General features: G+C 38.9%; 2 protein-coding genes across 2 annotated transcripts; both read right to left on the reverse strand.

The window, feature by feature from the left end:
* Window positions 1-1,766: 1,766 nt before the first annotated feature.
* On the reverse strand, window positions 1,767-14,259 carry cp (ceruloplasmin). The gene is made up of 24 exons (XM_074669019.1): window positions 13,970-14,259; window positions 11,347-11,591; window positions 10,709-10,921; window positions 9,082-9,255; window positions 8,855-8,946; window positions 8,470-8,632; window positions 8,239-8,377; window positions 8,003-8,142; window positions 7,701-7,841; window positions 7,546-7,590; window positions 7,224-7,438; window positions 6,675-6,825; window positions 6,362-6,574; window positions 5,948-6,152; window positions 5,691-5,830; window positions 5,451-5,579; window positions 5,043-5,149; window positions 4,311-4,366; window positions 4,059-4,130; window positions 3,567-3,658; window positions 3,312-3,451; window positions 3,169-3,225; window positions 2,200-2,305; window positions 1,767-2,106 (listed from the first exon to the last, which is right to left on the reverse strand). Exons 1-24 carry the CDS (start codon window positions 14,128-14,130, stop codon window positions 2,081-2,083), a joined length of 3,222 nt encoding a protein of 1,073 aa, XP_074525120.1. The 5' UTR covers window positions 14,131-14,259; the 3' UTR covers window positions 1,767-2,080.
* Window positions 14,260-15,636: 1,377 nt separating this feature from the next.
* Window positions 15,637-21,610, reverse strand: tm4sf18 (transmembrane 4 L six family member 18). Its single transcript, XM_074669024.1, has 4 exons — window positions 21,304-21,610; window positions 17,840-17,908; window positions 17,204-17,346; window positions 15,637-16,875 (listed from the first exon to the last, which is right to left on the reverse strand). The coding sequence occupies exons 1-4, from the start codon at window positions 21,481-21,483 to the stop codon at window positions 16,677-16,679; spliced, it is 591 nt and encodes a 196-aa protein (XP_074525125.1). The 5' UTR covers window positions 21,484-21,610; the 3' UTR covers window positions 15,637-16,676.

Here is a 21,610-nt window from a genome sequence, read left to right on the forward strand (position 1 = left end):
TCAGACAAAGTTTCACTAGTTGAATGTGACAGATGCATTAGCACATCATTGAGATTCAGGACAGGTTTAGATCAGAGCTGGCATTATTGGCCACATTTCATGGTCTGGATCTTTTAAATTCCATTTCCCTGCCAGCTAATGGAGGCCTGCAGGTGGCTGCTTAGACACTGATCTGCTCTCCATACAGTGTGTGTGTGTGTGTGAGAGAGAGAGAGAGAGAGAGAGAGGGTGAGAGGGGAGAGATAGAGAGAGTGTGTGTGTATGTGTGTGATAGATAATTCAGAAAATCTCAGATCTCTTTCAAACAATGAAAAAAGAAAAACCTAAGTAATGTGTTTCATCACGAGCCTGTCAAAGTGCATATTTATTTCAATAAAGCACTTCAAGCTTTTATCTGAGCCTTAAAGTGAGTTTAAAGTGACTTATCACATCTTCTATTTATGGAATTATTTTCAGGATATCAAACCGAATTGTTGAAATACTTCCTTTAGACACAGGATGCCGGGCTTTTAGGGTGTGTAAGATATATATAAACCATCACAAGAGAAGAGAAAGCAATCTGAAGTGGTTTAAATTTTCATCAGTACTCACACACTGACTTCATGTATAGATCCACCTACTCAAGAGATCCTCTGTGGAACAATGACAGGCTCAAAGGCTCAAGGTTGCATCACCTGCAGCCCTGTGAGACCATGAATCTGAGGTGACGGTTCATCCAGACTGCCTTGTTTGCGGTGACACCAGGTGGGGGAAAAGAGGAACTGATATTTCAGCCGAAACTCATCATCAAATGATACCCTGAATCTCCCCCAAATACTGTCTGTTGAGCTCCACAAACGAAAATCTCCTGCCTCCACATAGAGCATCATCATTGTTTACTAAAGTCTATCACTTGGCGTGAAACAGACACAGCTCAGAGTCCACAGCGAGACGTGTGTGTCAGCAACATCTGAGCTGCCCCAGTCGCAGTGATTGAGCACTGCAGGTCATGCTGCTCCTGCTGCTAAACTCCTGATTCCATTACAGTATTGACACTGCCACCTAGTGCTGGCTGGCACTGGATATTTGCTTGAGTTAAAGAATGACCAACTAAAAGCCCCGAAGCCGTGCTGACACATAAATTTAATCTACATTAGAATTATCTTGATTTAGAAATCCCCAGTGAGGCAAGAATGTGAAATAAGGAAGATGCCTCGAAGGGGCTACCCAAAACTTAAAAGACAGATTATTAAAGTCATTGGCCTGAGATTCCCTCTGAATCTACAGGGAAGGTGGCTAAAAGCTGGATAATATGTCTTACATCAGGGGAATTCGCTCAGCCTGCTGCCATAAAGACTCAGACCTGGAAAACTGCAGCACTGAGTGATGATTTGTACTAAAGCATAGCATACATGTGGCCACGTGATTTATTTGCTCTGATTTGCTGTGAGAATGAGTTAAATGCTTTTTTTTCTTCTAAGGTTTGATTCAAGTCCCAAAATGTGTTAAAGCCACTGAAACCCCGCACCATATTAGCATATTTTTTAAAGCTGTATTTGATTGGACAACACAGATCTAAAAACTTCTCATGATTCACAAATTTGTATAAGAAATGCCCAAAATGTGACTCAATGCTAGACTGCAGGCTGTATTTTGTCTTCACCAGTTGTAATGAAGATTGGATGAATTACTTCATGGACTAATGTTTTTTTTTTCCAAGTAGCAACAATTTAAGTTTATGCTCTTTAGAATCCCCTTTAAAACTCAGAAATAAAAGATTTCACACATTTGTATATGAACATTTTTATTCAGCAATACGATTGATGTTTTGTAAGTACTCATGTATTTGAAACAGGATTGAAGGAAAGAGAACACTACTCCAGCAGCACATCTCTCAGATCTTAGAAACAAAAACACTTTATGTTGTAGTTACATCACCTTTAATAGCAGTCTTAAGAAGCCTCGCAGTAAACCCTCAGCTTTCTTTTTTTATAGAAGTCTTACAGTCTACTGTGTTGTGGGAGAAAATAATGTAAAGTCAACATGGTCACTAAAACTTATATTTAAATTTGACTTGAGATTATTTTTTGATCCATTCTCTTCAGCCAAACACGCCTCCTCTCTTTTCTGTTGAACAAAAAAAAAAAGATAAATAAGAGGTAAGCCCTTCCAACACCCCCCTTTATTCATTTTTAAAGTCTGAATTTTTATTTTCCTTACTTTTTATATTGACGTTGTACATTGCCTCCATGCCTCCTTTGATGTGGTCGGTGACGTGACAGTGAAGCAGCCAGGTACCAGGATACTGCGGACGCATCTTTACAGTCTGAGCAGGACAAAGTTTGAACATCACATGAAGCACAGCTTAGAAAGTTGTGTTTTTAAAAATGTTTGAGAGAGTTACGTTGTCATCCCAATCCAAAACCCTCTTTTCCATGCTTTCTGTTTGTTTTAATAACACTTAGTTTATCAAGCAATGGTGGCTGGTTAGTAGGGGACTCTGAGGTGCCCTACAAGCAAAATGACAGACTTCCAATGCCAACAACCAGTTTGAATTACCTGATGTGTTTTATTCAGCAAGTGAGTTAAATGAATATTCGCCAAAAAATAAGAAATAAAAAATAAATCCAAAAATGTTCAAGCCTAGAGCTGCTATTTACTCTGCAAACTTTCAATACAAGATATGGAGAAGCAGTTCCCACAACCACCCAACAGATGGCAGCAAGATGATAGTTCCCAAGAACGGTGACACAGGAAGCGCTGGGCATGCCTTTGCACATCCCTCTCTGTAAAAACAGCTAGAGACAAACTAATTGACCTGAATTGAGGATATTTTCCTATTATTTTACACTTTGATCACATAAATTATACCAATATAAAATAGTTATTTTGCTCAGCATTTTCAACTCAATGCCTTAACTACATTATATACACTGTTAGAAGATACGGGAACCACAACCTGTATTTTTCAAAGGAAATTTGGTTAATATTTCATATCTATTGCTTTTGTTCTGTATAATTTGGATTCCCTGTCAAAAATAATCCAGCACCTCTTAGAAGGGAATATATAAAAAAAAAGTAAGCCAAAGACTTTTAAAATTAACATAACTAGACTGTCTACTTTTGTGATCCTGCCAAAAGTAAGTAAAAATAATTCCAAACTTCAGTCTGGATGTTTTCAGTTTTTACCTGGAAGGTGGCAGGAAACAGCTCGTACACATCTGTACGATGAGGACCTCCACCCAGCTGCAGAGAGAGGGAGAGAACAGTCAATGTTGGTGTTTGTTTGTTTAATGTGTGGTTGTAGAGGTGTTATTTGTCTGTATATGTACCTTGTATTCCACCATGTGTCCGTGCCAGTGCACTGTGTGTATATCCACATCATTGCCCATTCCCATCAGGTACCAGTACACCTTATCCCCCACCTCCATGTTCAGGCCATTCAGATTCCCGTACATCAGACCATTTATGGCTGCAAAGCAAACACACATAGCATATTGAAAAGACAATTTCAGGATGATTTCGGATGAAGTGGCAAATACCAGCATGAAAATGATGCAGTCTGTTTGTCTGCATGTCTATCTCACAGTGCATCTTATTGCTCTCTATGAAGGTTTCATCATCCTTCAGGTTGGCACGAGGGTTCCTGATGTGGGTCCTGATGTTTTCATCCAGATACCTGGAAGCATAGGAGTAATCATTTGCCAAATATTGAATTATGCAATTTATCTTCCTGGCAGCTCTGCAGAAAGTTACCTTCACATGAAGTGGTGTGATGTGTATTCATGCTGAATTAATTAGGGCTGAGATATAATCTCTCTAAAGTTTGTCTTTATAATCAGTTTTCAGTTTGAATGTTTCCACTGATTAAAGAAAGCCAACAGAAACTGTTACTAATGACTCTTTATGAAATTTTAATCCATAATTCTAGCAAGTTTTAACTCATTTCAGCTGCAGTACATTTGTAAGTCTTCATCTTAAATTTTGTAACCACTGATTGAGAAATTTCTAGTTCTTAAACTAACATTTAAATATCTAAAATGTTAGGGTCTCTGCAACATTTCAGAGAGTCTACTCACCAGCTTTCATTCTCATCAAAGACCAGGAAGAGCACAGCAAACTCTTCTACTTCTTTCTTCATACCGAAAGTTCTGACAACAGCAGTTCATAAAAATACATGAGCACTTCATGTTCGTTCAGTGATGCAGAACAGTACATTGAAAAGCATCTGCCTTCCTTTTCAGCCCACTAAATCACAGACTTAAAAAGCAAAATGAATATCAGCTATTCTGGGAAATTCTGGATTCATGTTGAGGTAGCTGGACACTTACCTGGCCCAGCTACGGCGACAGATCACCAGTGGACCAATCAGACCGCTGTACAGGTCCTGGAAGACACAAGGACATGAGTCTGTGAGTGAATGTGTCTGTGAAAGGTCTCCTGTTAACACGCTCAAGTTTACACAATTGCAATGTACGGGCCTGTTTTATTTTTGGGGCCTAAGACTTTTTCGTAATAATTTAATAATTCAACTTTAGGAGTGAGATTTGTTTTAAGGTTACAGTAGTTTGATTGGGTCCTCTCCAGAGGAAGTTTTAATGCAGGAGCATGCTTCTTTCTTCTTCACCATTCTTATGAGAGTCATTAGCAACAGCAGAATAAGCTTTTGGGCATCAGCAGAGATGATGTGCAAATTTTCATGGGCACAACCTACAAACTAGATTAATTGATAAGAAGATTGTTAAAATGAAAAAGTAATCTACAAAACACAAATTTCCTTTCATTTTTTGCGAGGCTACATGTACTTTGAGGTTAATAGAATTGATCTTAAATTGTCTTGTCTTATCTTGTTCTCTAATACCTTTAACAGTCAAACATAAAAAAAACATATTTATGTTTATCCTCATTAAAAAAAAAACTAAATTACACAAATCAGTGGTCTAGAGCACACAAATGGAAAAATGTTATGTTTTGTCTGTTTTGTCAAGTGTTAGTGTTAGTGTTAGTGTGTGTGTTTGTGTGTGTGTGTGTGTGTGTGTTTGTGTGTGTTCATTTGTGCATACCTTGGCAACGTCAGTAGTGGAGTAGTAAGCTGATACAGAGCACTGCTCTTGCTCTTCTGTAGGTCCTGTTTTCTTTGTTACATACCAGTAGTATGTGTGGGTTTCACCTGAGAAAGACATCAGATATAAATTATTTTCTTTTTTTTCTACAGACGCTACTGAAAGAAAAACAATTCAATCTTTATTTAACCAGGTAATTAAACCATTGAGACCAGGATCTCTTTTACAGAGGTGACCATGACACTATAAACACTGTGAAGTTACTGTGTATGCAGATGGGAATGCTAAGTGATTATTATTTTCATTATCATTCAAGGATTAAAAAAAAATCCATACACATAATTTAAAAAAGTAGCTTGAAAGAGAATTGTCTGCCTCCCTGTCCATTGGCACTGCATCTGTCTGTACCTGGGGGTGTGTTATAAACATCAGGAGTGTCTGTCTTGACTCCATGAGCGTGGATAGAATAAGGCCTGGTCGCCATGTTTTTAAAAACCACCTTCACTTTGTCCCCAACATCAGCGTGAATCATTGGACCTAAGAGAAGAGCAGAATATGAATGACATAAACATTGATGCACAAACATGATCCACGATACCTAACACTGTATGGTTTTTTTACTTTTTCTTTATTGTCATAAAAGCCTACCCATAATGCCCAGGTGTTCCATGTCCGCTGATCTTTCAACCTGCTTGGTGAACTTGTCGTTTGTGAACTGACGGTAGACCACTTTCTTGTACCGGGAGCCTATAAAGCCGCCCTGCTGGTCCAGGAAGACAGTAGCAGGACTACAAGGGAAAGATAGACATGCTGTCTAAGTTTGCACATCTCAAAAATGAAAAGAAAATCCTTCGCTGAGATTCAGAGTATTGACCAGATTAAAGGTTAAACAGGTTGAATCGTACTTTTCCTGACCACGGAACATCTCAGCCTCCCAGGTGCGGTTTGGAGAGTAGTCCCAGGTCACTTCCATAGCAGCGATGTAGTACGTTTTTGAATGCAACATTGTTTCGCCCTGACGCTGAAGGATGCTGCACTTCTGTACTGTGTAGTTGGCTCTCATCCCAGCACGATAATGGTTTACTGTCGCGGAAACCACTTCAAACTGGCCTGAAAACACACAAAAATTAATGAAATACATCAAATCTGAGCCCAAAGGAATAATTTCTAGACTCTGACAGAATTTTCTCTGAACCTGCATTTTAATCCTTGGTCATCCCCAGAGTTTATACACAATAAACTCATTATTTGGATAACTGTTTAAGTCATGAACAAAAGTAATGGTTGAATCAGTGACACTGTGGGTTGCAGGTGCGTACCCATGCTGTCTGGCTCCATGGTGACTGTGCGTGAGATATGAGGAAAGACGCTGATGACGTCTCGTCTGTTCTGCCTGTAGATGAAACGGTTTCCTTGGAAGTAAAGACTCACGATGTCAGTCTCTGATCCCAGTCCTGACAGGTGCCACGTTACTTTATCTGCCTTACACATGGTCAGGCCTGGGAGGTTCTTGTACACAAACCCATTGATGGCTAAGAGAAAGAAACATTAACTTATCATCTCAAAATGGTTCTTAAAAAAGAGTGTGTTACACCCAGAGGGAGTCACTGTGAGCCTCTGTCTCCTTCTCACCGTGCATCTTGTTGCTCTCTATGAAGCCTTCGTTCTCTTTGTTAACAGTGTTGGGAGCAGTGGCAAATGTCCTGATGTTATCATCAAGATACCAGCTGAGGTTCTCATCAAACACTGTGGCCATGAGGTGAAACTCTTTCTGGTAGTTTTTCTGCACAAAGACAGGAGAGACAAAGAAGAGGGTGGGTGTCATACTGTGATTTCTTTGACACATATTGACTTAAAACAAACTAAACATACTGAATATCAGATGATTTGGGGGAGAAAATGAGATTATAACATGATAGAAACCTCAGGCAAGCAGAATCAGTAAAAATAATCAAGAGGAGTGAAACCATTTAAAGACTTTGCATTTAAAATGTTTATTTAAATATATTATCATGCAACCAAGTAGGTATAATAAGTATATCCAAGTCAGGACCACAAGTCCTGTCACTACCCCTCAAATTAGGCTGAAAGATACAAAGGTTAGACAGTATGAAAATCCCTTACTAACATAAACAGAACATTCCTACTCTTCAAGTTCAATTTCTGACCCTCTCCTCTCACCTGTGCTTGACGCTTGAGTGACTTTGGCCGACAGACGAGGAGCGGCCCAACCAGTCCAGAGTTAGTGTCTTTGACAGGGTCCACAGCGGAGTAGTACAGATAGGTCAGACAGTCAGCTTCCCCCTCTGTTGGACCAGCACCAACTGGCACCATCCACTCATAGGTGTGCACCGCCCCGGGTCTGACTGAAGCTGCTGGGGGAGGAGTCACCACCCCTGGAGAAAAAAAAAGTTGATGTCATGCATCATAAAATATGAAAAATAAACAGTTTTTTAAATGAATTCTGATGAGGACTGATATTGTAGATTAGCTTTGAACTCACTTGGTTGCCTCTTCAGCTCCCGCAGTTTCTTGTCTGTGTAGGACTCTGAGGAGAGGAGGCATGAGGCAGGAACAATATGAGGCGTTGAAAATTCTGACTGAGCTCTTTGTGTGTAAAGAAATAACAGCATTCATTGACAGTAAAAGCGTGTTAACCTTCCAGTTCATTGTGATAGAGCGTCCCATCCTGCTCGATGTTGTACTGAACTCCATGAGGTTGAATCGTGTAAGGCCGGCTAGCTTTGTTCTTAAAAACAACCCTAATGGTGTCCTTCTCCTCTGCTCTCAGCACAGGACCTGAAGACACCAAGAAAGGTTGGTTTATTCACAATCTCAGACAAAAAAAAAAGTGATGGCATTTTATATTTTGTTTTATTTCAGGAAAAGGAAGTAGCAAGTCCTCTTCCTGTTTCTCTGACAGAGAAAATGAGCCACAAAACCCAGTCTAGTCTGATTACCCAGAATTCCAAGGTGTTCCTCCTCTGGGCTGCGAAGCATCTTAGTTGTGAAGGTGTTGTCAGTGTATTCCACGTAGCGAGCTTTCTTATAACGGCTTCCCAGGCGGTTTGGTCCTCTAGTTACAAACATGTCTGCTTCCCTGCAGACAAAAACATGTATGAGAACAAACCGTCACAAAATCATGACCACAGGACAAGAAAATCGTAAACGTGAATGTGTGTATTCAATAACAGACCCCTCAGAAGGTATGGTAGGAGAGTAGTCCCACACTTCTTCTTCAGCAGCGATGAAGTACTGTCTGAGCTCGCCGTGTGGACGGGGCTTGTGGACATTTGGGAAACACTTCTTGATCTCAAATAAAGCCTGCATCCCAGCTGAAAAAAACATTGACTGAAACTCACACACAAACCTACACTGTTGAATCGAATGTCCAGACTTTGCAAGAATAGCTGATGCAGCAGCTCACCCATCAGATGGTCATTGACTGTGCACGTCAGCAGCCAGTGTCCGACGTTGTCAGCCGTCATTTCAGCTGTGGTGCTGGAGCCGGGGAAGAGGCTGACTGTGTCTGTGTGGTGGTTCTGAGTCGTCAGGATCTGGCCATGGAAATGGACTGAATGCATGTCCACCTGTTGCAGAGTAATGACTGTTAAACTATGTTTAGGCAAGGTGCTTAGAGCCAACACCTTTACAAAATGTATGGGTGGTATCAACTCAACTGGTAGTTTCAATAAGCCCTATCAATTATTATTATTGTTGAAAAGAACTCCACTACTTAAACTTGAATAATAACTAGACTTAACTTGTGCTGGAGTAATATGTAACCACCAATATCAACACTCTGACTTTACCTCATTGCCTAAGCCCATCATATGCCAGTAGATCTTGTTCCCTTGGCACATGCTCAGTCCAGGTAGGTTACCATATAGGTAACCATTTATGCCTAAATAAGAAGACAGACATTATTTATTCTGAAGGAAATTCAAAGCATTCCACACTTAGAGATCAAAAGGTGTTTAAGGGTTTAAGATAATATATACTGTATATTATGCAGGTGTATGTGAATGCTCTCTCTAACCGTGCATTTTGTTGCTCTCAATAAAATCCTCATCCTCCTTCAGGTTTCTGCCAGGATACGTGATGTAGGTCCTGATGTTTTCATCCAGATACCAGCTGAAGTTCTCGTCTGACACCATGAACAGCAGAGCATAGAGATAGTCTCCTGAACGGTCTCCATATAAGTCCATGGTTCCTACATTGGAGAGAGTAGGGCATTTTAGAGAGCTGGTCAAAGATCTGATGTACTAATGGAGAAAACACAGTTCAAAGATGTTCTTCATATATTGTGTAACTACTTTTAAAACTGAAAGTCTATTATCCTTCAAAGTTGGACCAGTTTTGGGGTTATTTCTTATTTGGATTTTAGTGTTGTTAATTTGTCTATTTACTGTTTTTATAGAAGTAGTTCTCTGACAAAAATGAAACAAAAAGTGTTGTGCAATAAACCAAGATTTAGACAGCTTTATTTCCACCTGATGATAGTAAAGTAGCATAATGGTGCAATTTTCTGTGGTTATGCTCAGGGTACAAAGCTAAAATTCTTCAGCTTTGTCTAGGTTTTAAGCATGGACTACATATTGAAAGTGTCCAGAGATTGTGAAACCAAATTTTTATGAGCTCCCCCTACTGATCGGTTTCAGTATAGGTCGGTCCTGTTTTACCTTAGCCTGTAAATTGTGTCTCATGTTTTTATGTATGACATTCTTTGTAACTTAGTGCTGCCTGTCTCTTGTGTTGGTGAGCCAAAGACAATTTTCCACTTTGGTGGACAATAAAGACATATTCTATTCTATTCTATTCTATTCTATTCTATTCTATTCTATTCTATTCTATTCTATTCTATTAACTGCCTTAAATAGGGTAAGGGATGCAACATGTAACATGATGGAAGTTTTTTTCATACTGGTTTATTCCAAAGTCTTCATTGTCCTGGGCAGTTTAGTTTGAGTTAGTCATTTAATTTTAAAAAGATCACTTTGTAACAGCTGTGTTGACAAATGCAAGCTCCTGAAGCGTTCTGTCCTTGATTAGCAGCAGGGGAGGAGGAACAGCAAGAGTAAACATAACAAACATCAATAGAAGAGTCATTGAACTTTTCATAACCACAAGCGTCTGCTTGAGAAGAACACAAGAATCTGCCCTGCTGTGGACTGTGCCCACCTGAGGGATCTTTGACACTTAACTGGTAATTTTAATTAATATATATGACTTAAATTATCTGGAAAAGTGTGAAGTCAGTTTTCTGGTTCCATTAATTAGGTCTCTTCTGTGCTTTGGCTGCATGAGCGCTATATGTCACATTACCACAGCAGTGTTAGCGTTTCACTTCACACAATGGGTGTCAGCAATATTTATTTCTGACATTTACTTCTAGTTCTTAAACTCAGTTTATTGCTCAGCAGCAAACTAAAATAATTTAAAGGCATAACAGGTTGTAGTTCAAGACTAAAGAAGCTATTGAATGCTAATAGTTATAGTCAGACAACAGCTAATATTAGCTTCTAGCCCCCTGCATTTAGACAGGAAGTCCTGAAAGCTGATATCCCTGTATGGTTGTTTTTTGCAATATAACAGTAAAACTGGAGCTGAAATTTTAATTTAAAGAAATGTATTTTGTGTCAAGTGGAATCAAAAGTTTTGGATACCTCTCTTACAGACGATGAGGGGTCCTATCAGTCCTGAGTTGATGTCTCTCGGTGCACTGACATGAGAGTGGTAGAATCTGGTCATGCAGTTGCCATCATTTGGCATTGGACCATGGGTCTCTGGGAGGGTCCACTGGTACACTTTTGTTGCTCCTGGAGCCACTGAGTCATCAGTCTTTAGCTCTGGACCAGTGCCATCTGGGTACAGGGCTCCTGAAGAGGTGAAAGTAAACACAAAAAATAGCAATATGTCGAAGGTGTAATGCTCTTATTTCAAATGATTAATGTTATGGTGTACTTTGTACTTCACGTGGTTGAAGTTTAAGATAATAAGTTGACATCACCTTAAGTAACCTGGCTTCAGAAACTCTGTGGTTAGCTTTTAGCTCTGACATTCAAATCTTTTTCTGGTTATTTGACCAAACAGCAAAACAATTTCTCAGCGGTAATGTTAGCTTTAGCATTCAAGTTAGCTGACAGTGTTTGCACAGGTAACTACTGACTGAGACAAAAGGTGGACTATGGTCTTGACAAATCCACCAAAAAATGTAGGTTATCACCAATAACACCATTAACTTTTTCTTAAGTTGATAATCTTCAAAATCATTAATTTCTGAAATGTATATCTAATTCCTCACCTTCAGAGCCTTTGCTGTAGTTCAGTCCATGTGGGTGGATGCTAAAAGGTCGGGATGCAGCATTTCTCATATGGATGATCACTGTGTCTCCCTCCTCAGCCATCAACACAGGTCCCAGGTAGCCCAGCCACTCAGGCTTCGTCACCTCAGTCCTGAAGCTGCTGTCTGTGTACTGCTTATATACAGCTTTCTTATAGGTGGGGCCGATCCTCTGAGGGCCTCGCTTTAGAAAGACTGAGGCCTCTCTGTGGAGACAGATCAGATTTGTGAGTATTTTTCTGTTTATTCCATGGGGGGTATAATTAAGTTACGCAAGTGATGTGATTATAATGTTAATCTTGTTAGAATTTATCTCAACTGAAAATTTTCAAACTGGCTTATATTAACTGGCTGCAAAGAGTAAGCCAAGAGCAGCAAGGGCCTGTGTCCATGAACAGCACCATTAGCTTGTAGCTACTATTTTCAGAGGCAGGACCAGGGGCGGGGTTTGGAGGTAGCTACTTGGGCCCAAGCCACCGGATATTTAATGAAAAGACCCTAATCTGAATTTTAGTTTGTGGGGGCACACACAGATGGAACTTGAAATACCAGAGTCCAGCAGATAGACAGTAGCTGTGTAAAGAGGCCTGTATACAGCCTGCCTGAGCCTCCCCTGAAGAAGCGCTTCAGCAGCATGTATACTGCAACTGCCTGAGCCGCTCAGATAGGAAGACTGATGTAAACGTGGATATGAGAAAGAATTTTGAAAAAAAAAACAACAACAACAACACGACAGAATGACACCAGCTGTGATGAAATGGGTGACGATTCATTCAGGTTTGTGAATCTTATTCAAAAAAGTTTTTGATGTTACTCTTCTGGTTTGCTAAATGTTAGTATTTGTTATCATTAAATTTATGGTACACAGAAAGTGAATAACAGTAAGATAATGTTATATACGTGGTTAGATGGGAATAATCAAAACAGTAATCAATAACAGGTAGCCTAACAATCATAAAAAGAAAGATGATAGCAGAGCAGGTAATGCTCTCTAGTGCACTGCATGACAAGTGAAAAAGATCAGTGTAAAAGCTAAAAACACAGCTAGTTTAACATGAATATGCACACAGAGAGATAGATAGATAGATAGATAGATAGATAGATAGATAGATAGATAGATAGATAGATAGATAGATAGATAGATAGATAGATAGATAGATAGACAGACAGATAGATATGTTTTTGTTTTTTTAAGCAAACAAGCATGATGGGACCCATAAACTACTATTTTGTAGAACAGCTTTTTGAGGCACTGCAATCAAGTGTTTTCTTTAACTCTTAATCAGACTCCTTTACCTCTTAACAGGTACTTTGGCCCACTGCTCACCAGGATAGTACTCCAAATTGTCCAGGACAGTTTCAATGTTTTTTTAATTGTTCTATTCAACTAAAAAAGTGAAATAATTGTCTTATTTCACTAAATTAAAATTTAACCACTTTTTATTTATTATTACTTTTTCAGTTTCTAGTTAATTGACTGTCTATATTTGTGTTGAATATTGTTCTTCATATCAATACAGTCAAACCGAGTTACCCTCTTGTTTTATATTTTGTGCTTTAGATGATGTGAAGTGTATTTTATTGACCAGTGATCTAAGGTAACTTCAATCAGCAGCAGACTGTGAGTGACATTGTGATAGTTTTTTATATTGTTTAATTTCCAAAAAAAACAAACAAAAAAAACAATCCATCACTCGTCTGGGTTAAACCCTTCTTTAGTCCTAATAAATGGGTAGTAAAGAGATGTCCACCTTACTTGAAACCCCTACTGAAACACAACTGAAAAAGTAGTTATTCAGTTCCAATTGGTTGGTTGGTAGCAAAAAGGTAACACCAACAGCCAACTTACAAAAAAAAACTTCAGATTAGGTAATGGCCCAACTTTACCCTACTTTGTTGTTGCTGTTCTTTCTTTTCCTTTCTTTACTCTTGCATAGTTTTTTGTTTTCTATATAAATTGAGAATAATATCAGGAATATTCTCCATGCTGTCTACCAAACCTTCATTGATTTGTCAGGAAGAGGTTAAATCATGAACAGCATGCTCCTCCTCGCAGAGTAAATGTATGCAATCAAAGTCTATAAAGATTTTGGTGGGGGGGTTTTACCAATGAGAATTAAATTTTTGTCACAGCTAGGTGATAAGTGAGAAAGATGAGTAGTAAACATACTTAAGAATATACTGTTCCATTTCCATTAAGTCTAGTAGGGTAAATGCTTTTTACTTGACACTGAAGTATAAATTACAAGACGTCATCCTCTGTTTTCATATACTCTATACATTTTCTGGCAGAAACATTTAAAGCAGAATTAATAATGGAATTGGATGCAGAAGTAAGCAGTGATTGATGATTGCAGTTGTTGGCCCTGCCAGCACTATCAGTGGACACAGGCCCTAACTTTAGTTAGTCATTTTTTTCTGATGAGTCTGAAGGATTAAATTTTTGCATTTCAATGAAACCTTTACAGGAGGAGGTTGTCTTCATGCCAAAAGGATGTTTTGCTGCTACATTTTGGATGAGCTCCAAGAGACTCACTGACTCACACAAAACATGAACAAGACAAAGTACAGTTCTAGCACTCACTCATCTTCCAGCAGGCTGCGATTTTGTATGATGTTCATCCCAGTTGGAGCGTAGTTCCAAGACATCTCCTCTATCCTCAAGAAGTACCCTCTTATCTCCCCCGAAACAAATACTGCTGCACAACACAGCAGCAACACTCTGCTTAACCCCACTGGCACCATTTTTAGAGACCAAGCAGAAGAAGAAGATGAGTCTTGATTTAAGTGGTAATATAGCAGATGGTAATGCTGACGACAAACCACTCGAGGACAGATGGATCTATTTATCAGTCTGTCTGACAGACTTTAGACCCTGGAGGGGTATTTATACCCCCTCACTGCTGGAAACAACGGAGAAGGGCAGGAGGGACAGTGACCAGCACAAGAGGTCTGAGCCAACCTATCAGAGCTCTATGACTCTGTGTTATCACACAGTTTCAATTTCATAACAATAGAAAATCCACATTTTCCTCATATGCAGAGGCCATGATTAAATTTACTCAAGCTGAAAAAAGACAATTCATATTAAATTTAAAATAAACACAATTTATCTTTTCTTCTTTTTGAAACTGGGGGAATTGCCGCCGAAATTCAAGGATAGTCGAGAATAGCTGCAGATAATGGAAACACTGACTTTTGGTCGAGTCAATACTCCTGTTTGTCTAAAACAAAAGGTGGAACAAGGCTGTACGTTTCTCAGTTTGTGAATTTAGCTGTAAAATCATTGTTATAAGGATTTGTGGTTGAGTTACTATAAGTTTTGATTCAATTTTTGTTTTGTTTCAATACTTATCAGAAATCTTCTAGAAGAAATAATTACACTATAAGAAAGGTTAACTTTTTTTAAGGCTTGTAAATGAGTTCAAGTGTGATGGCCCTCGAATTAAGACCACATTATAACTTGAAAATTGAAATTTCTTTGCCTAAAAGGACTTGTGATCCGTCCAGCTCCAAGGGTCCTGATGTTTCATAACTCTGGAAACTCTAGAACTTGTCCAGGAATTGCAACACAGCAAACAGGCTGCATACACTCAAACAAAAAGTATTGACGTCAAAATATAAACAAGGTATTAGTTGAAGGAAATCATCAAATATGGGCAGTAGAGGATTGAAGCAAGTTTTACCATGTGCATAAACTCTTTGATTATCAGTGAGATCTCTTGAGAGTTCAGGGTAAACGCCAAAAAGTATAATGTGCTGTATATCCTGAGAACATCCCTGTGATCAGGGGTGGCCAACCTGTGGCTTGTGAGCTGCATGTGGCTCTTTGCCTTTCAGTGTGTGGCTCTTAATCCATTCATAAAAAAATATAGATGTTATTTTGAGTAGTGGTGTGCTGATCAATCTAAAATATCTATGTGTTGATGCCAGTGTTGAGATCACTATTGATCTATACTTGGGTGATGAGATGATACTTAAGTTTCAGTTTCTCTTCTCTACATGTGCTCCTCTCAATCGCTCATGTGCCCATAGCTATCTAGGTAGATAGATGGAAATGTCTTACTTTTCATTTTATGTCATTTCGTTAATGTGTGAGAGGAAGTGTGTTTGTAAGACCACATGTGTGATGCAGCTCTTTGTAGTACCAGGGTAATTTTTGTGGCTCTTGGTCTCTGACTGGTCAGCCACCCCTGTCTGTGATGAATCTGAATCTGTTTCCGAGGATAACAAAGATCAGCTGCATGAGCATAAAATGGAAACAGTTCTTTTTTATTCAAGACACCACAAACAAAAAAACATACATTATAAAAATATGTCACTAAAATATATATAAAATGTCAACAAATAGTGCTCTGAAAATGAAAACAGAGGTTTGAACACACACAAACATGCTTGTGCTTCTTCGTTGGTCCAGTGTTTACATATTGGGGACTTAAACCTGACAAGAAGAATACTCTCTGGTACATCACTGTAATCAGTATAATGATGGAAGTGTGCATTACTCCTTGCAATTAAACCATTAAAAGTGGAAAATGATGTGTCTTTCATGGGATCTATACAAGGGAAATGGAACCAGATCTGAAGTGCAGTGACACATCCTTTGCACAAAACGATATGGGGAAGTCAATGGATTCATGAGGCTGACGAGGTATACACAGTAAATAACAATAATAGAGAAAGGGAGCAACCTTAGTGGGAATAATAAAAACTTAAAGATGGGAGAATCACTGATGATTTTTTTTTTTTTTTAAGTATGTTTTTGTGATCTTAGAAAAACAAACAAAAGTTTGTTTGATTCACACAACTGTGCAAACACTTTAACACCCAAAGCCTAATCATATTCCTTTTAAGGATGCTCTACTCTGTCTTTATTATATACATTATTATGTACAGTATGGTCTGCTTAGCCTCTTGTCACCACTCATTTAGCATCATTTTCTGCCTTATGCAGTATTCAAGACACAAAAATACACACATTAACACACATCAACATTAACATTATGAGGACTGATAACTTATTGCCTTAGAAATATTTTCAGTTTTGATCAATGACTGAAAAGTGATTTCATCCACTCCATTTAAAAGCATAGCATAGTGGCATAGTGGTTGCATTGGTCTGGATGAACCCCATGTGTGTCCATGTGCTGTCTGTCAAACACACACACATAAGGCAAGGAGGCTATACGTATGCATGTGCCATTAATGTCCCATAGGTGTGCATTCAGGTTGAATGTGTAACTGTCTATGTGTGCACAAACATACAAATACGTGTCTTTGTGTGTCTGTTTCTAAGCATTAAGACTGTACTCCTGCTTATAGCAAAAGGGCCGACAGACAACGTTGACTAAACCGCTCCCCAGCTGCATGAGACAGATGATGAACTCCAGCACAGCCAAACCCATCAGCACGCACAGCAGAGTCACGTTCCACTCCACCACATTGACAGGCTGAAGACACTGTGACCAAGTCTCTGGTTGTAAAAGATACCTGGAGCATAAAGAGGGTGAGAGCTCAGAGTGATTTACAGATACTCATACTGTGCTCAGACCACAGACTGCATAAGAGGGATCAGCTTATTTGTCTCAAGAGAGAAGCTAATGTAGAAGCTACTTACACCTGTGATTTTTTAAAGCCTACAGGAAGAGTGTAGAAGCTGTATCCTGAGAAGTACTCCCTCTAATTTATTAATTTTTGGATGTGATAAGTTATTATCTGTTGAAACTCCCTGGGGGATACCTAATGTATTGTGTGCAATTTCATTTGATGAGAAAAAGCATAGCCACAAAACACACTGTAAGTACAAGAGTCTCCATACCTGCCCCCCTGGTCTGCAAAGGGGTAAGACCACCCAAAAGTGGTGAAGCACTGGGGACCCTGCACCAAAGTGAACCCTGATATGACCAAACAATAGCAAGACCCCACCAGACCGATCACGGCTGCCAACACTGAGCCAAGCATCTGTAGACCAACACAGACAAACAATGTGATAATGGAAAAGAGCATTTAATAAACAGTATTTTTATGATTATAAATGTTTGTCTCTGTCTGAATAGGAGCTGTTCATGGACCCATTCAACAGACAAAATACAACACACACGTTCAAAAATTCACACTTGCAGCTGTGCATGTGTCTCGTAGGGTGTGAGCCAAGCTTGTGTTGTGGAGTGTTAACAAACAATGGCCTGATTGTTGCATTATAAATGCTGGATTAGCATTAGCATTCCACCTCATAAGGACTCAGTGTTAGCTGGCTTAATGACTACAGAAAAGCATTATGAGCAAGTGTTGAGAAAACAGGAAAAAGGGAAGTCTGAAAGGAGGGGAGACAGACATGAAGACTTTCATTTTGATGGTACATATTTAAATGACTCTGCCACAGCTGCTAGCAAACATTAGCTTGTTCGGTACAAATTTAGCAAAAGCAGATGTTGTATTTTGTTTAATGTCTTACCATTAAACTCTCATTCCAGCAGAAGCTACATTTTCCCAGAGAGATGAACACCACCGCTGGCACCAGCATCTGAAAGCACAGAACTGTTCAGTAACAGAGAAACAGAAATCCGATAGGCTCTTGAGGGGGAAAACATGCTAACAGTTAACAAGAGCAACTCCATCAAAACATTTTTTTATTTTTTATTTTTTTGAAACAAGTTAAAAAAAATCAAGTCAAATATTGATCTTCATTCAGAACACACACAAATTTCACCCTTTTTTCTTTTAATCTTTGGCCTGAAAACATTTTTGTTCCTGTGAAGCATCATGAGTTAGGTTAGCTTTGTCCTAAAAGAGTCTCCATGTTGCAAGAAAACACTCAATGTGATACGTGCAGCCTGATGCTAATAGTGCACTGAAATCAAATCTAGAAATTAAAATGATTAGAAAACTCTGACAACTGTCAGATATTCTATACTTGCTAGGCACGTAGGCTATTTAAGCATGGGTCTTAGTCTTAAACAGCTTAGCTATAGCAGTTGTTAGTACCACCTGTGGCTAATCATGGCAATGCTTTGCACAAATGCTAATGAATGCTAACATACTGTAATTTGTAGCACGGCAAACAACAAGACAGAAGGAAAATATAAAGAGATAATATAAGCAGGCAGACACAACAATCGACTGTAAGCAACATAGAAGATTCCAGCATATTCACATCCTGAAGTTTTGATCTGCATCAAATGCCTCTTTCATAGGGTTTATCCTCTTTATACATTGCATATACACTGATGATACATTGGTTAATGATGGGTGTTTCCTGTATGTGGAAACATTTTCTAGAGTGAAATGCAGGAAAGTGATTTCCACATCTGTTTGTGTCAGACTTCTATCCTTTTACTGTCCCTCCTTTCTTGCTTCCTTTTCCTGTCCTGTTGTCTCTCTCCTAGTGGATGAGGATGTCAAATCACACCCAAACAGAGGGAAGGAAGTTTCCAAGGTTTTACACATCAACTCACACATAGAGATCACAGGCCGGGTTCCATACACCCCACAAAGCGCTATCACATAGAGGAGGAAAAACACAGTGCCAAAACAAAAGCAAACTGAGAAACAGGAAGAGGGATAGAAGGAAAAGGAAGGGAGGAAGACAGAGAGGGAGCTAAAGATAGATTTCTCTCAGAGCGGCGCAGTTCACTTTTTGACTTTGGTGTGGTGTTATTTGCACAGAAAGGAAAAGCCCAGAGATTAAAACAAGAAGGAGGCCAGAAAAATCAAATCCCAAGACAAGTAAAGAAACATACAATTGAATAATCTAATGAGTTGTTATGGCAGGCTTTTAATGGAGGCCTTTATCCTGAAATTCTGGTTTAAATGTATCAAGAAGCATTTCTGAAATGTCATCTGCTGTTGCTGCGTCCTGGTTTTGATTCAGCTGTGTTTCCCAATTCTTAAATTTACAAAGAAATAGGGGTATTCAAATTATTTTTGTTGTAAATTTGTTTTGATTTTTAAGTTAGAAATGATTATCTATTGATCTTTAAAGGTCACAGAGACAGGATTTTTCTCTCTTTTTTTTGTTGCAACATATAATCTATTGATTGCTGCAACAGAAATCAATGGAACATTAATCATCCAATATTCAAAAAATACTTTCCCTTATAAGCTGCACAAAAATAGAAACTTTGTGCAACAGACACAGTTAGGGAGTGCAAGGATATTTACCGAGTGTTTGCCTGATATTTTTCTCAGTTGCATACTTACATACTGTTTTTTTCTCAGAAGTTGCCTATTCAAGCTTTAAGAACATTTCAGCAACTTATGAGGAATAATCCCCTATTTTTTGTGAGTTTTGCAGAAGGAGGAATTTAAAGCGTACAAAAGGATCATTTTAAAAGATCATTTTAAAGGCTCAGACTTCACTCTTTTGCAACTCAGCTGGATCTAATAATCTCTCAGGACATTTTTTATCCTCTCTTTTTTTTCCTTTTAAAACGCTTTTGTTCCATTTCTGTGCTTGATTCATGAACTGAATTTGCTCAGTTTTTGAACAATGAGACCCCAATGGGTCAAAATGTTATAATATTGTTGTACCTCTTGAACATTTTGACTGCTCTGAATCAAACAGGCACAAAAAATGAAGAGGAAATGTGAAGAGATTTTATATTATACTTTATAACAGTTATGTGTCATGCCTTATTTTGTATGAAAAACATTCAAAAATGTTTAAATATTTTAGAGAGTGAAGCATTGTGTGTCCTGTACAAGTGCTCTGCTGGTCAACAGGGTTAATCTTGTCTGGGAAAACACAATCTCTCCTCTGTTCCTCCTTAAGACCAAACTAAAAGAATAACTCCTTTCTGCTTGGTCGGAGCATAAACCCATCAGATCAGCAGCATGTAGAGCAGACGGATTAACTGAATTTACACAGCCCTCCATTGTTCTCATAGAACAACTGCAAACACACTCATTCTGAATGGTGCTGAGGCGAGAACAAGTGGTGCTCGATCATCGGCTGCTATGGACTTGTGTTTCTGGTAGACAAACGTACATGGAACCATAACTACACAGATGGAAAAGATGATTTAAAAAAGTCTTTAGCCTACATAAGAGCACACAATATGACAACATGAGCTGTGTCTGTGACCGCTGAATAAGACAGGAAGGGAGGAGATACTAGTTTCCAGGCTTCATCATAGCGTGCCCCCAGTGGTAACAGTTTACTGTCACATGGCTGAAATGCTGTGAAAGAATCTCATTCAGTTGCTGCGCATGAGAAACATTTTCATGCACTTATAAAAAAAGACATCTTCATGCTTTCATTTTAAGTCAAGTAATCTTCTTTATGCAGCTACTTGCAATAAGTTCCACTGTTAGTGGAATATACCAACACCACTGTATCTGGTTTTGTCTGGAACCTGCCTGAAATTTGGGGTAAATTAAGTGATAGACTCTGTATTTATCAAAGTTAGAAGATTAAATTCTTAGCTCTATGCAATCTGATCATAAAAGCCAGAAGCTGCTTTTCTTTTTTGCAAAATTGAGGGAAAATGTAAATTAATAATGTCAAAACTATGAATCAAATAAAACTATCATCACATCTTTTTCTTCTATTATGTGTCATAAAAGTTTCAGATTTTTAGATAAGTAGGTAAAACACATTTTAAAGCTAAGCCAAAACTGCCAGGCCAACTTTGGAAAACACAAAGTCAAAAGGGAGTAGATTCTTAAATGTTGGAGAAAAATCCAAATACACTCTAATAATTGTGTGATCAGAAAATGATAATCAACACATAGTGTGACCTTTGTGAGTGTCAAAAAATGACCTGCACCCACCTTATGGTTTCACTCCCCAGACAACAAATGTTCATGTGTTGCCAACTCACAAGTTTGACACTTGGACAAAAGTTAAAAAATAAAAAATTTTAAACCACAGTAGACCTAAAAACAGATTTCTTAACAAAGGAAAATGTTTTTACTCACCATCAGCCCCCCTCCTCCCAGTCCACCAAAGTACCAGATGTAGCTGGCCAGGCGGTCCTGCTTCAGGTAGATGGTTTCTCCCATAGGAAACAGCAGCAGCACATTGGCCACGATACAGCAGATGGCCAGAGGCAGCAGGGCCAGGCCCAGAGACCTGGCAAAACCCACCGAACAACACATCCCGCACCCGAAAAGCACACTGACAACCAGAGGGAGGAAAGGAGAGAGCTGGAATGGTCTGAGGAGAGTGTAGAAAAAGAGGCAGGAGGGGAGGGAAGGGTCAGAGCAGCTGGGGGGGGAAACAAAA

Source organism: Halichoeres trimaculatus, unplaced genomic scaffold, assembly GCF_033239565.1.
Source record: "Halichoeres trimaculatus isolate MK-OKI-2021-1 unplaced genomic scaffold, fHalTri1.1 fHalTri1_scaffold_4, whole genome shotgun sequence".
NCBI lineage: Eukaryota > Metazoa > Chordata > Actinopteri > Labriformes > Labridae > Halichoeres > Halichoeres trimaculatus.

Coding starts and splice junctions, on each gene's coding strand:
- cp (XM_074669019.1), bottom strand. CDS start 14,130: ATGGTGCCAGTGGGGTTAAGCAGAGTGTTGCTGCTGTGTTGTGCAGCA. Junction 4,367..5,042: donor CCACTACTGACGTTGCCAAG/GTATGCACAAAT, acceptor TGTGTCTTCCAG/GACCTGTACAGCGGTCTGAT. Junction 3,659..4,058: donor TTTGATGAGAATGAAAGCTG/GTGAGTAGACTC, acceptor CTATGCTTCCAG/GTATCTGGATGAAAACATCA.
- tm4sf18 (XM_074669024.1), bottom strand. CDS start 21,483: ATGTGTTGTTCGGTGGGTTTTGCCAGGTCTCTGGGCCTGGCCCTGCTG. Junction 17,909..21,303: donor TGGGAGGAGGGGGGCTGATG/GTGAGTAAAAAC, acceptor CTGTGCTTTCAG/ATGCTGGTGCCAGCGGTGGT. Junction 16,876..17,203: donor TTTGCAGACCAGGGGGGCAG/GTATGGAGACTC, acceptor TTTATGCTCCAG/GTATCTTTTACAACCAGAGA.